The sequence below is a fragment of the Portunus trituberculatus genome, chromosome 26 (genome assembly GCF_017591435.1).
Source record: "Portunus trituberculatus isolate SZX2019 chromosome 26, ASM1759143v1, whole genome shotgun sequence".
Lineage (NCBI taxonomy): Eukaryota > Metazoa > Arthropoda > Malacostraca > Decapoda > Portunidae > Portunus > Portunus trituberculatus.
Window position 1 is genome coordinate 2,043,738 of NC_059280.1, and position 12,500 is coordinate 2,056,237.

General features: G+C 42.1%; 1 protein-coding gene across 1 annotated transcript in view; it reads right to left on the reverse strand.

Moving 5' to 3' along the window:
• LOC123509255 (dystrophin-like) overlaps nucleotides 1–12,500 on the reverse strand; it is a 21,921-nt gene that overhangs the window by 3,647 nt on the left and 5,774 nt on the right. Inside the window, exons 4-14 of the mRNA XM_045263454.1 lie at nucleotides 12,283–12,472; nucleotides 7,343–7,349; nucleotides 6,230–6,517; nucleotides 5,641–5,825; nucleotides 4,844–4,942; nucleotides 3,898–4,053; nucleotides 2,798–2,917; nucleotides 2,115–2,260; nucleotides 1,490–1,630; nucleotides 819–1,056; nucleotides 112–220 (exon numbers count right to left, since the gene is read on the reverse strand). Coding sequence (XP_045119389.1) covers nucleotides 112–220; nucleotides 819–1,056; nucleotides 1,490–1,630; nucleotides 2,115–2,260; nucleotides 2,798–2,917; nucleotides 3,898–4,053; nucleotides 4,844–4,942; nucleotides 5,641–5,825; nucleotides 6,230–6,517; nucleotides 7,343–7,349; nucleotides 12,283–12,472 — 1,679 coding nt within the window. The remainder of the gene's footprint in view (nucleotides 1–111; nucleotides 221–818; nucleotides 1,057–1,489; nucleotides 1,631–2,114; nucleotides 2,261–2,797; nucleotides 2,918–3,897; nucleotides 4,054–4,843; nucleotides 4,943–5,640; nucleotides 5,826–6,229; nucleotides 6,518–7,342; nucleotides 7,350–12,282; nucleotides 12,473–12,500) is intronic.

Consider the following 12,500-nt stretch of genomic DNA (forward strand, 5'->3'; position numbering starts at 1 on the left):
CACTTACAGTAACTCCATTTCCTCCTCCTCCACTTCTTTCTCCAGTACCTCCTTGTCTTCCTCCACCCTCCTCCTACACCACCACCACCACCACCTCCTCCTCCTCCTCACCTTGAGCGGAGTGTCCATTGATCTTGGCGGGGGAGTCCATGGCTAGCTGGCTTGCTGTGACTGACTTGGTTTGCAGAGTGTTTGATTTGCTGGGGGAGCCAAGGCCGGTCTGGAAGGTGGAGCAATAGATAAGTGGGGGAGGAGGAGGAGGAGGAGGAGGAGGAGGAGGAGGAGGAGGAGGAGGAGGAGGTGAAAAAAAAGATAGATTAATGGAACCGTCTTCAAGGTTGTGAGAGAGAGAGAGAGTGAAAGGAAGAGGAAAAGAGGAGAGGAGGAGGAGGAGGAGGCTAAAGACAGACAGATTACCAAACTTATTCACTCTCTCTCTCTCTCTCACCTCTCCCAGTTTCTAAATCAGTTAAACTCCCCCCCAAAAATAGATCACACCACACACTATCTCTCCCAGCACCTCTCTCCTCTCCCAACAGCCTCTCACACCTCTCACATACTCTCAAACACTCCCAGATTCTCAAAAAAATAAGCTAATACCACAAACTCTCACTCAAACACTCTCTCAGTATTTTTCTCCTCTCCCAGCTCTCTCTCCCACTCTCCCAAACACTCCCAGCTTGTCAAAAATAAAGCTAATGACACACACACTATCTTGAACACTCTCCCACTCTCACAGACTCTCCCCCACTGTCCCAGCCTCTTCAAAATCAAAATATCTACAAACTTTCTCTCTCCCAGCCTCTCCCAGCTCTCACCTCTCCCAGCAGCTGTCTGAGGCGCTGCAACTGTGCCTCCAGCTGCCTATTGTGCTCCTCCAGAATGCCCATCCGTGCCTCCAGCCTTCCCTTGTGCTGCCTCAACAGTTTAGCCTCCGCCAGCATCTCTGCCTCTGAACGCTGAGGTCCCAGGCTGTCCTCAGGTGACCCCACTGGCTGCTGTGACTTTAAGCGGTTGTATTCTGCTTGTAACACTGTGTTCTCGTCCTCCAGGGCCCTGTGGGGGTAGCGGGTGTTTAGTGGGGGTTCTTGAGGTGTTTTTGGGTGTTTTGTGGTGTTTTGGGTGTTTTGGTGTTTTGGGTGTTTTTGGTGTTTTGGGTGTTTGTGGTGTTTTGAGTGTTTTAGTGGTTTTGGGTGTTTTGAGGTTTTGGGTGTTTTGTGATATTTCAAGGTGTTTTGTAGTGTTTTAAAGGTGGTTTGGGGTGTTATGAGGTGTTTTGGGATGTTTTGGGATGTTTTAAGGTGTTATAAGGTGTTTCTGGGTGTTTCTGGTGTTTCTGTGGTGTTTTAGGGTGTTTTAATGGGTGTAATGGTGTTTTTGGGGTGTAGAAGGTGTTTTTGGTGTGTTTTGGCATTGTTTACACATGTTTGAGGGATGTTTTTGTGATCTTCCACCTCTGCTCCACCTGCCATCCGCTCCTCCACCTCACCTGATCATCTGCTCCAGTTCGTCCTTCTGGTCAGCATCCACAGCGGCCATGATCTGCAGGGGGGAGCGGGGCACTGGGAGGGGGGCGTCCGAGGAGCTCAGAGATTGGCAGTACTGAGCTATTAATCCGTGTTCGTCCTCACTGTAGGGGGGGAGGGGTGGGGGTGAGATGGATAGATGGATAGAGAGAGAGAGAGAGAGGGGTAGGTAGGTGCACTCTCTCTCTCTCTCTCTTTTCTTTCTTTCTCTATCTCTCTCTCTAGATAGAAAGATAGGCATATTCTCTCTCTCTCTTTCTCTTGTCTTCTCTCTCTCTCTCTCTCTAGATAGAAAGATAGGCTCTCTCTCTCTCTCTCTCTCTCTCTCTCTCTCTCTCTCTCTCTCTCTCTCTCTCTCTCTCTCTCTCTCTCTCTCTCTCTCTCTCTCTCTCTCTCTCTCTCTCTCTCTCTCTCTCTCTCTCTCTCTCTCTCTCTCTCTCTCTCTCTCTCTCTCTCTAGATAGAAAGATAGGCACATTCTCTCTCTTTCTCTTGTCTTCTCTCTCTTTCTCTCTCTCTCTCTCTCTCTCTCTCTCTCTCTCTCTCTCTCTCTCTCTCTCTCTCTCCCTCCCCTCTCCCTCTCTCTCACCTGTCAGGAGTGGAGTTGGCGTGAGAGTGTGTCGTCCTCAGCTCCACCTCCGCCAGCCGGGACGCATACATTTCTAGTCTTGAGTGCATGTCTTGGCTGGTGACATTGTGCTGTGGCGAAGGAGACGGGGACTCCAATGGGTCGCCCTGTGTCGGGGGGAAAGGATACAGGTGTGGGGGTCATTGGGGTGCTTTGAGGGGTGTAGAAGTGTTTTTGGGGTGTTTTTGTGAGGTTTAAGTGTTTTTTTGGGTGTGTTTTGGGATGCTTTGGTGTTTTGGGGTGTTTGGGTGTGTTTTTGAGGTGTTTGGGTGTGTTTTGGGGTTTTTTGGTGTTTGGGTGTGTGTTTGGGGTGTTTGGGTGTTTTTTTTTTGGTTTTAAGGGTGTTTTTGTTGTGTTTTAGGGTGTTTTGGTGTGTTTTTAGAGTGTTTTGGTGTGTTATTGGGGTGTTTGGGGTGTTTTGTTGTGTTTTTAGGGTGTTTTGGGTGTGTGTGTGTGTGTGTGTGTGTGTGTGTGTGTAAAAATACTCTTAAAAACCCCAATAACTTCCACTAAAACCCCTTAAAAAACACACACACACACAGAAGAAGAAAAAGAAGAAGATTAGATTTGACAAACAGACAGAGACACACACACACACACACACACACACACACACACACACACACACACACACACACACACACCTCCAGCACAGTCTGCACAGGGAGATATCCTTTCTTGGTGTGCTTCTGAAGAGAACGTTTTGACTTAAATTTGTTCTTCAACGCCTTGGTGAAGTCCTTCACGTCCTCCCCGGCTGTGGTCTGTGAGAGAGAGTGAGAGAGAGAGAGAGAGAGAGAGAGAGAGAGAGAGAGAGAGAGAGAGAGAGAGAGAGAGAGAATTAGTGGCAGTCAAAAATACTCATGAAACATCCCAAACATCTTTTTAAACACCCGAAAAACTAACAAACATCGCAAAACACCCCTTAAACTTCAAAAAACACCCTAAAACACCCCCCTCCAAACACCCCAAACACATCTTAAACACCCTAAAATGGCCTTAAAATCCTAAAAATGTCCACTAAAACCTCAAAAACACATTTTAAACATCCCAAACACCATTTAAATGCTCCAAACACATTTAAACACCAAAAACACCAATTTTAAGTGCCCTAAACACATTCAAATCCCCCCAAAAACACCCCAGAACACACCCCCATTCCCTAAAACACCCATACACACAGACACACATTTATCCTTCCTTAAAACACACACACACACAAAAACACCCCCCAAAAACACACATACACCCCCAAAACAGACTCCTACACCCCTCCACACCCCTTCCAACACCCCAGTAGAAGATTAATGCTTGTTTATATATTTCTTTACTTTTTTCCAATTTGTACCTAAAAACACACAAAAACACCCCATAAAACGCACATACACCCCTCCATGACACCCCAGACACCCCTCTAACACCCCCACGAGACTCCCACACCCCTCTACACCCTCACAAGTATTCATACATTGGGTGAAAAATTTTGCAACATTCTCCATCCAAATCTTTAAAAAAAACCCAAAACACCCCAAAAAAACACACATACACCCCTTCAAACACCCCCAAACACCACCCGAGACACCCCCACAACTCACCACAGTACAGTATTCACACAGGGTTAATGATTTTGCAACTTTCTCCTTTCACATCTTAAAAAACACCCAAAAAACACACATACACCCCTTCAAACACCCCCAAACACCACCGAGACACCCCTACACCCCTGTACACCCCCACAACTCACCGCAGTACAGTATTCATGCATGGGGTGAGTAATCTTGTGATTTTTTCCACTCCGTCCGTCGAAGAAACAGTCCTGACACATATCAAAGCTCAGACACTTTAAACACCTGTATCTCAGCCCCAAGATAGGGTACGCCTTGCAGATGTTGCACTTCACCTGGGGAGAGATGGGGCTGTCAGTGGCTGGTTGGGGCTAGGGGCTGTGTGGGGCTGGGGACAAAATATGGCTGTTTTTAAGGTGAGAAGAGTTTGAGGAGAGAGAAGGGGCTATTTAAGATGGTATTTGTGGCCTTGGGAGACTGATAGGGGCTGGGGAAGGAGAAAGAGAGATGGGGCTGTCAGGGGCTGGTTGGGGCTAGGGGCTGTGTGGGGCTGGGGACAAAATATGGCTGTTTTAAAGTGAGAAGAGTTTGAGGGGAGAGAGAGAGCTATTTAAGATGGTTTTTGGGGTCTTGGGGAGACTGATAGGGGCTGTTAGCAGCTAGGGAGGGAGAGAAGAGAGATGGGGCTGTCAGGGGCTAAGGGCTAAAGGCTGCGTGGGGCTAGAGACGAAATATGGGACTTTTTAAGGTACAAAACACACTTCAAAAACACCCATAAAAAACCCTCTCTCTCTCTCTCTCTCACACACACACAAACACTCTCAGCACACCAAAACACTCAAAACACACCTAAAACACCCAAAACACACTTAAAACACTCAAAACACACCCAAAACACCCCCTGAACACCCATAACACTCCCTTCTCTCTTACACCACCAAAACACCCCAAAACACTCAAAACACACTCAAAACACTCAAAAAACACCCATAACATCCCCTTCTCTCTCTCTCTCTTATACACACACACACACACACAAAAAACACACCTAAAACACCCCATAACACCCAAAACACCCATAACATCCTTCCCTTCTCTCTCTCTCTCTCTCTCTCTCTGACACACCTGGTGCTGTATGTTCTCCGACGCAGCAACACGGTGCAGCACAGCGAGCCACACCAGGGACTGTGGTTCCTGCTGCACCCAGGCCAGGAAGTGAACAGCCTGCAATGAGGAGGATGTGTTAGAAAAGGCTGTTAAGTTATCCCAGTCCACTACACCCTTAAAATACCCTTATATATGCTTAAAATACCCTAAATACACTTAAAACACCCTAAATATACTTAAAACACCCCTAAATACTTAAAACACCCACTAAATACACTTAAAACACCCTAAATACACTTAAAACATCCCTAAATACATTTAAAACATCCCTAAATACACTTAAAACACTCTAAATACCCTTAAAACACCTTAAAATACACTCAACACTCTAAAATACTCTAAAAACAAAAACATTCCAAAACATCCTTAAAACACCCCAAAAACTCATAACACTCAAAATACCCTAAAAACACTCCACTACACCCTTAAAACACCCCAAAATATACTCACAACACCCTAAAATAGCCTAGAAATACTCCAAAACACCTACAAAAAACATTCAACAAACATCTCAAAACACTCACAACACCCCAAAACACCCTAAAAACACTTCAAAAACACTCACAACACCCTTTAGACAACCCAAAAACACTCTTACCACCAAAACACACCCCAAAAACACTCAAAACACCCCTAAACACCCCAAAACCACCTCAAAACACCCATAAAAACACCAAAAACATCCTTTCACCTTTCCCTAACACCCCAAAACACCCTAAAAACACCCCACAACACCCCTGCAACCCCACACCCACCTCAATAGTCTCCCTGTCTTTGCCAGCCTTGGTGAAACAGCTTCTAACAGATGGCTCAATGTTGGAACCCCCAAAGGCAGCCACCTCCCCCAGCTGTCTTGGCACTTGTACACAGTCATGGAGGAGCAGTCCCAGCTTCCTCTGGTCCACTAGGCGGTTCGGGTCGGCAATCAGGCGGAACATGTCTGGTGGAGGTGGTGGAGGAGGTGGTAGTGGTGGTGGTGGTATTAAAAAAAGATTAAAATTTCTTTCAAAATGGATTTAAAATATATTAGGAACACAGAGAAATGTATGTAAACGCTCTTATGTATTGAAAAATGCACTCAAAGTATCGTCACGCACTCTAAAACACACTCAAAACACCCAAACACCCACACACACTCAAAACACCCAAACACACTAAAAATACCATCACACACTTCAAAACACAGCCAAAATACCTTCACACACCCAAATCACACTCAAAACAAACTCTTACACACTCAAAATACTCTCATGCACTCAAAAACACCCAAACACACCCAAACAGCACTTAAACACACCCAAAACCCCTAAAACACCCTCACACACCCACATACAAGACACCTACATCGGTATTTCTCCTCCAGGTGCCCCGTGCATAGACACACGAGCCCGATCTTGAAGGAAAGCACCCTCATCTGCCCCGTACGCTGGCTGTCGTAAACATTTAGAAGCCAGTTGAGGCAGAGATCCATAGCAAGGGTGGTGTCGACATCCGGGTGGTCGGCTGCGATGGTGCCATAGAGGGCTGACAGCACCACCACCATGTCGCCAATGTCAATAAGCCGATCGTTCTGCCCCCTCAAGCCATGTTCGTCAAATATGTCGGTCGCCGTTTGCATTTTAGCCTTGTCAACTGTTGGGGGCGGGAGAGAGAGGTGGATTAAAAAGTGGATATGTGGGTTATTTTTCCAGATGTGGATGGGTGTTTTAGAAGTCAGTGTCTTTATGAACACTGTAAAATGTCTTTAAAACTGCAATAATGTCCTTAAAATACCATGAAACATCTTTATAATATCTCAAACCATCCTTAAAAACACCCTAAAATACCTTTAAAAATACCTTTAAAAATACAAAAACTTTAAAATAGCTCAAAACACCTTTAATTATCACAAAACATCTTTAAAACCACAAAACACCCTTAAAATATCTCAAAACATCATTAAATACATCAAAACAATTTAAAACCACAAAACACCCTTAAATACCCCAAAACATCCTTAAAATATCCCAAAACACCATTAAATACCCCAAACACATCCTTAAAATACCCTAAAACACCATTAAATACCTCAAAACATCTTTAAAACCACAAAAACACCTGACAATACCCCAAAACATCTTAAAAGCCACAAAAACACCCTTAAAACCTCAAAACACCACCAAATACCCTAAAACATCTTTAATAGTCACAAAAATCCCCAAATCAGCTGCGGTATCAGTGGGCCATGTTGGTGTTGACACGTGACACACCACACAACACCAGTCAACACACCGTAACAACACCAAGCCGAAGACACCTTTATGACCTTCCTTAGCACTTTCTTCCCCCGAACAATGACTGACAAGTGTGTGGCAGGCTCAGGGTCATTGGACAGCCTAACTAAACCTGACCTCGATTTGTCTCCATTATGACCTTGTTTCCTTCCTAACCTCAATAAAAGATAAGGTCCCGCCTCACCCTGTGCCTGGGGGTGGCATTGCGCTGGCTGGCACTGGCACTGGCACTCATGGAAGAGGAGGAGGAGGAGGAGGAGGAAGATAGAGAAGAACTACGAGGTGCGCTGTGGTAATTTCAAAGGGGTGGTTTTCGCGGCCGCAAATTATCGACATGATGTATATTTATTTAATTTTTCTAGATTCATTGAGTTTTATTTAGTATTTCAATGTAGAAAAATGTGTGTATGATTTTTTTTAGTTTAATTTTACAGGTTTATGTTACGTATATCATATTAAATTGTTTATTAAGAGGCGGCACCGCAAATTATCGACATGATGTATATTTATTTAATTTTTCTAGATTCACTGAGCGTTATTTAGTATTTCGATATATAAAAATGTATAGATGTTGATTTGAGTTGAATTTATAAGTTTTCATTACGTATATCATATTAAATTACTTACTAAGAGAGGCAGCACCGCAAATTATCGACATGTTTATATTTATTTCATTTTTCTAGATTCATTGAGTGTTATTTAGTATTTCAATGTAAAAAAAATGTATGTATGATTTTTCTAGTTTAATTCTACAGGTTTTTATTACGTATATCATCAAATTATTTACTAAGAGAGGCGGAACGCAAATTATCGACATGATGTATATTAATTTTATCTAACTTTTCTAGATTCATTGAGTGTTATTTAGTATTTGTCTAAAAATGCCCTAAAAATACCTGAAACTGTCTTAAAACACCCTAAAACACACAAAACTCCCCCAAAATACCCTGAACTGCCCTAAAAACACGCTAAACTCTCAAAATGCCCTAAAAACACCCTGAACTGTCTTAAAATGCCCTAAAAATGCAAAACTATCTTAAAACACCCTAGAAACACACAAAACTGCCCGAATTGTCTTAAAATGCCCTAAAACATCCTATATTGCCTTAAAATGCCCTACAAACATCTGAAACTATCATAAAACACCCTAAAAACACACAAAACTGCCCCAAAATACCTTAAAATGCTAAAACACAAAACTCCCCCAAAACATCCTAAACTGTCTTAAAATGCCCTAAAACAAAATGTCTTAAAACTGTCTTAAAATCCCCTCAAACACGCTAAACTGTCTTAAAATGCCCTAAAACATGCTAAACTGTCTTAAAATGAACTAAGACGTGTTAAGCTGTCTTTAAATGCATTCAAACGTGCTAAGCTGTCTTAAAATGCATTCAAACGTGCTAAGCTGCCTTAAAATGCCCCAAAACATGCTAAACTGTCTTAAAATGAACTAAGACGTTCCAAGCTGTCTTTAAATGCCCTCAAAACGTACTAAGCTGTCTTAAAATGCCCTCAAACGTGCTAAACTGTCTTAAAATGCCCTCAAACGTGCTAAACTGTCTTAAAATGCCCTCAAACGTGCTAAACTGTCTTAAAATGCCCTCAAACGTGCTAAGCTGTCTTTAAATGCCCTCAAAACGTACTAAGCTGTCTTAAAATGCTTTCAAACGTGCTAAACTGTCTTAAAATGCCCTCAAACGTGCTACACTGTCTTAAAATGCTCTCAAACGTGCTAAGCTGTCTTAAAATGCCCTCATACGTGCTAAGCTGTCTTAAAATGCCCTCAAACATGCTAAACTGTTTTAAAATGCCCTCAAACGTGCTAAACTGTCTTAAAATGCCCTCAAACGTGCTAAACTGTTTTAAAATGCCCTCAAACGTGCTAAGCTGTCTTAAAATGCCCTCAAACGTGCTAAACTGTCTTAAAATGCCCTAAAATATGCTAAAAATGTCTTGAAAACGTGCTAAACTGTCTGAAAATGTCCTACAACATGCTAAACTGTCTTAAAATGCCCTAAAACATGCTAGACTGTCTTAAAATGCCTTCAAAACACGCCAAACTATCTTAAAAATGCCCTAAAAACACGCAAAACGCCTTGAAACACACTAAACCACTAAATGAAATGGCCCTAAGACATGCTAAGCTGCCTTAAAATGAACTAAGACGTTCCAAGCTGTCTTTAAACCCTCAAAACGTGCTAAACTGTCTTAAAATGCCCTCAAACGTGCTAAACTGTCTTAAAATGCCCTCAAACGTGCTAAACTGTCTTAAAATGCCCTCAAACGTGCTAAGCTGTCTTAAAATGCTCAAACGTGCTAAACTGTCTTAAAATGCCCTCAAAACGTGCTAAGCTGTCTTAAAATGCCCTCATACGTGCTAAAATGCCCTCAAACATGTCTTAAAATGCCCTCAAACGTGCTAAACTGTCTTAAAATGCCCTCAAACGTGCTAAACTGTCTTAAAATGCCCTCAAACGTGCTAAGCTGTCTTAAAATGCCCTAAACACTAAACTGCTAAAATGTCTTAAAATGCCCTCAAACGTGCTAAAACTGTCTTAAAATGCCCTAAAAACGTGCTATGCTAAACTGTCTTAAAATGCCCTCAAACGTGCTAAACTGTCTGAAAATGTCTGTCTTAAAATGCCCTAAAACATGCTAGACTGTCTTAAAATGCCTTCAAAACACGCCAAACTATCTTAAAAATGCCCTAAAAACACGCAAAACGCCTTGAAACACACTAAACCACTAAATGAAATGGCCCTAAGACATGCTAAGCTGCCTTAAAATGCCCCAAAACATGCTAAACTGTCTTAAAATGAACTAAGACGTTCCAAGCTGTCTTTAAATGCCCTCAAAACGTACTAAGCTGTCTTAAAATGCCCTCAAACGTGCTAAACTGTCTTAAAATGCCCTCAAACGTGCTAAACTGTCTTAAAATGCCCTCAAACGTGCTAAACTGTCTTAAAATGCCCTCAAACGCTAAAATGTCTTGAAAACTGTCTTAAAATGCCCTCAAACATGCTAAACTGTCTTAAAATGCCCTAAAACAAACGTGCTAAACTGTCTTAAAATGCCCTAAAACTAAACTGCTAAAATGCCTAAGACGTTCCACTGTCTTAAAATGCCCTCAAAAAGCTGTCTTAAAATGCCCTCAAACACGCTAAACTGTCTTAAAATGCCCTCAAACGTGCTAAACTGTCTTAAAATGCCCTAAACACTGCTAAACTGTTTTAAAATGCCCTAAACCCTCAAACGTGCTAAACTGTCTTAAAATGCTAAACTGTCTTAAAATGCCCTTAAACACGCTAAACTGTCTTAAAATGCCCTAAAACATGCTAAACTGTCTTAAAATGCCCTAAAACCTGCTAAACTGTCTGCTAAAATGTCCTAAACATGCTAAACTGTCTTAAAATGCCCTAAAACATGCTAAACTGTCTTAAAATGCCTTAAAACATGCCAAACTATCTTAAAATGCCCTAAAAACACGCAAAACGCCTTGAAACACACTAAACCACTAAATGAAATGTCCCTAAGACATGCTAAACTGTCTTAAAATGCCCTAAAACATGCTAGACTGTCTTAAAATGCACTAAAACATGCTAAACTGTCTTAAAATGCCCATAAAACTGTCTTAAAATGCCATGCTAAAACATGCTACTGTCTTAAAATGCCCTAAAACATGCTAAAAATGTCTTAAAACATGCTAAAACTGTCTTCAACATGCTTAAAACATGCCAAACTAAAACATGCTAAACTGTCTTAAAATGCCCTAAAACATGCTAGACTGTCTTAAAATGCCCTAAAACATGCTAAACTGTCTTAAAACATGCCAAAACTATCTTCAAAATGCCCTAAAACATGCTAAACTGTCTTAAAATACCCTCAAAACACTCCAAAACACCCTAAAACTACCTTCAAAATGCCCTCAAAACATGCCAAACTATCTCCAAAACACTACCTACTACCACTACCACTACTACTACTACTACTACTACTACTTTGCAGGGGTGACGAGAAAGGACTAAGCAGGAAGCACATTATAGAAAGCATCAAGGCATCGCTGGATAAACTTGGTCTCGAATATGTTGACGTCATGGTTATACACAGAGCTGATGATATGTGTCCTATGGAAGGTGAGAACTGCCCCTGTGTGTGTGTGTGTGTGTGTGTGTGTGTGTGTGTGTGTGTGTGTGTGTGTATCGAGTTGTTTCGAGTTGTTTGTTTGTGTTTTGTGTTTTGTGTTTTTGTGTGGTTTTGTGTTTTGTGTTTTTGGTGTGTTTTTGTGTGTTTTTGGTGTGTTTTTGGTGTGTTTTGGTGTGTTTTGGTGGTGTTTTTGGTGTGTTTTGGTGTGTTTTGTGTGTGTTTTGTTTGTGTTTTGTGTGTTTTGTGTGTGTGTTTTGGTGTGTTTTTGTGTGTGTTTTGTGTTTTTTGTGTGTGTGTGTTTGTGTGTTTTGGTGTTTTGTGTTTTGTGTGTTTTGTGTGTTTTGTGTTTTGTGTGTGTTGTGTTTTGGTGTGTTTTGTGTGTTTTTTTGTGTTTTGTGTGTTTTGTTTTGTGTTTTGTGTGTTTTGTGTGTGTTTGTGTGTTTTGTGTGTTTTGTGTGTTTTGTGTGTTTTGTGTGTGTTTGTGTGTGTTTTTTGTGTGTGTTGTGTGTGTTGTGTGTTTTGTGTGTTTGTGTTTTTTGTGTGTTTTGTGTGTTTTGTGTGTTTTGTGTGTTTTGTGTGTTTTGTGTTGTGTGTTTTGGTGTGTTTTGGTGTGTTGTGGTGTGTTTTGGGTGTTTTTTGTGTGTGTGTGTTTGTGTGTGTTTTGTGTGTTTTGTGTGTGTTGTTGTGGTGTGTTTTGTGTGTTTTGGTGTGTGTTGTGTGTGTTTTTTGTGTTTGTGTGTGTGTGTTTTGCGTGTTTTGCCATATTTGGGGTGTTTCAAGACAGATTTGGCTGTTTTTAAGGGATTTTAAGACAGTTTAGCGTGTTTTTTAGGGTGTTTTAGAGAGAGAGAGAGAGAGAGAGAGAGAGAGAGAGAGAGAGAGAGAGAGAGAGCAAAACAAAGATAAGGATATTTAAACAGACATACAGACAGACAAAATAACTCTTTCTCTCTCTCTCAAACACACACACACATACTCTCTCTCTCTCTCACCCCCTCCCCCCCCGTCGACGTACTTGATAAAATAAGGCACATCATTGCTGGTGGTGGCTCTCTCCCACGGGGGGCCCACAGAGGAGGCCAGCTGGGCAGGGGTGAGCGGGGTGACCTCCCTGGACCGCCCCGCCACCTGCCTCCACCTGTCATTCACCGCTGTCTCTAAATTCTTCCACCTGGGGGAGAGAAAAACCGTGATTGGGG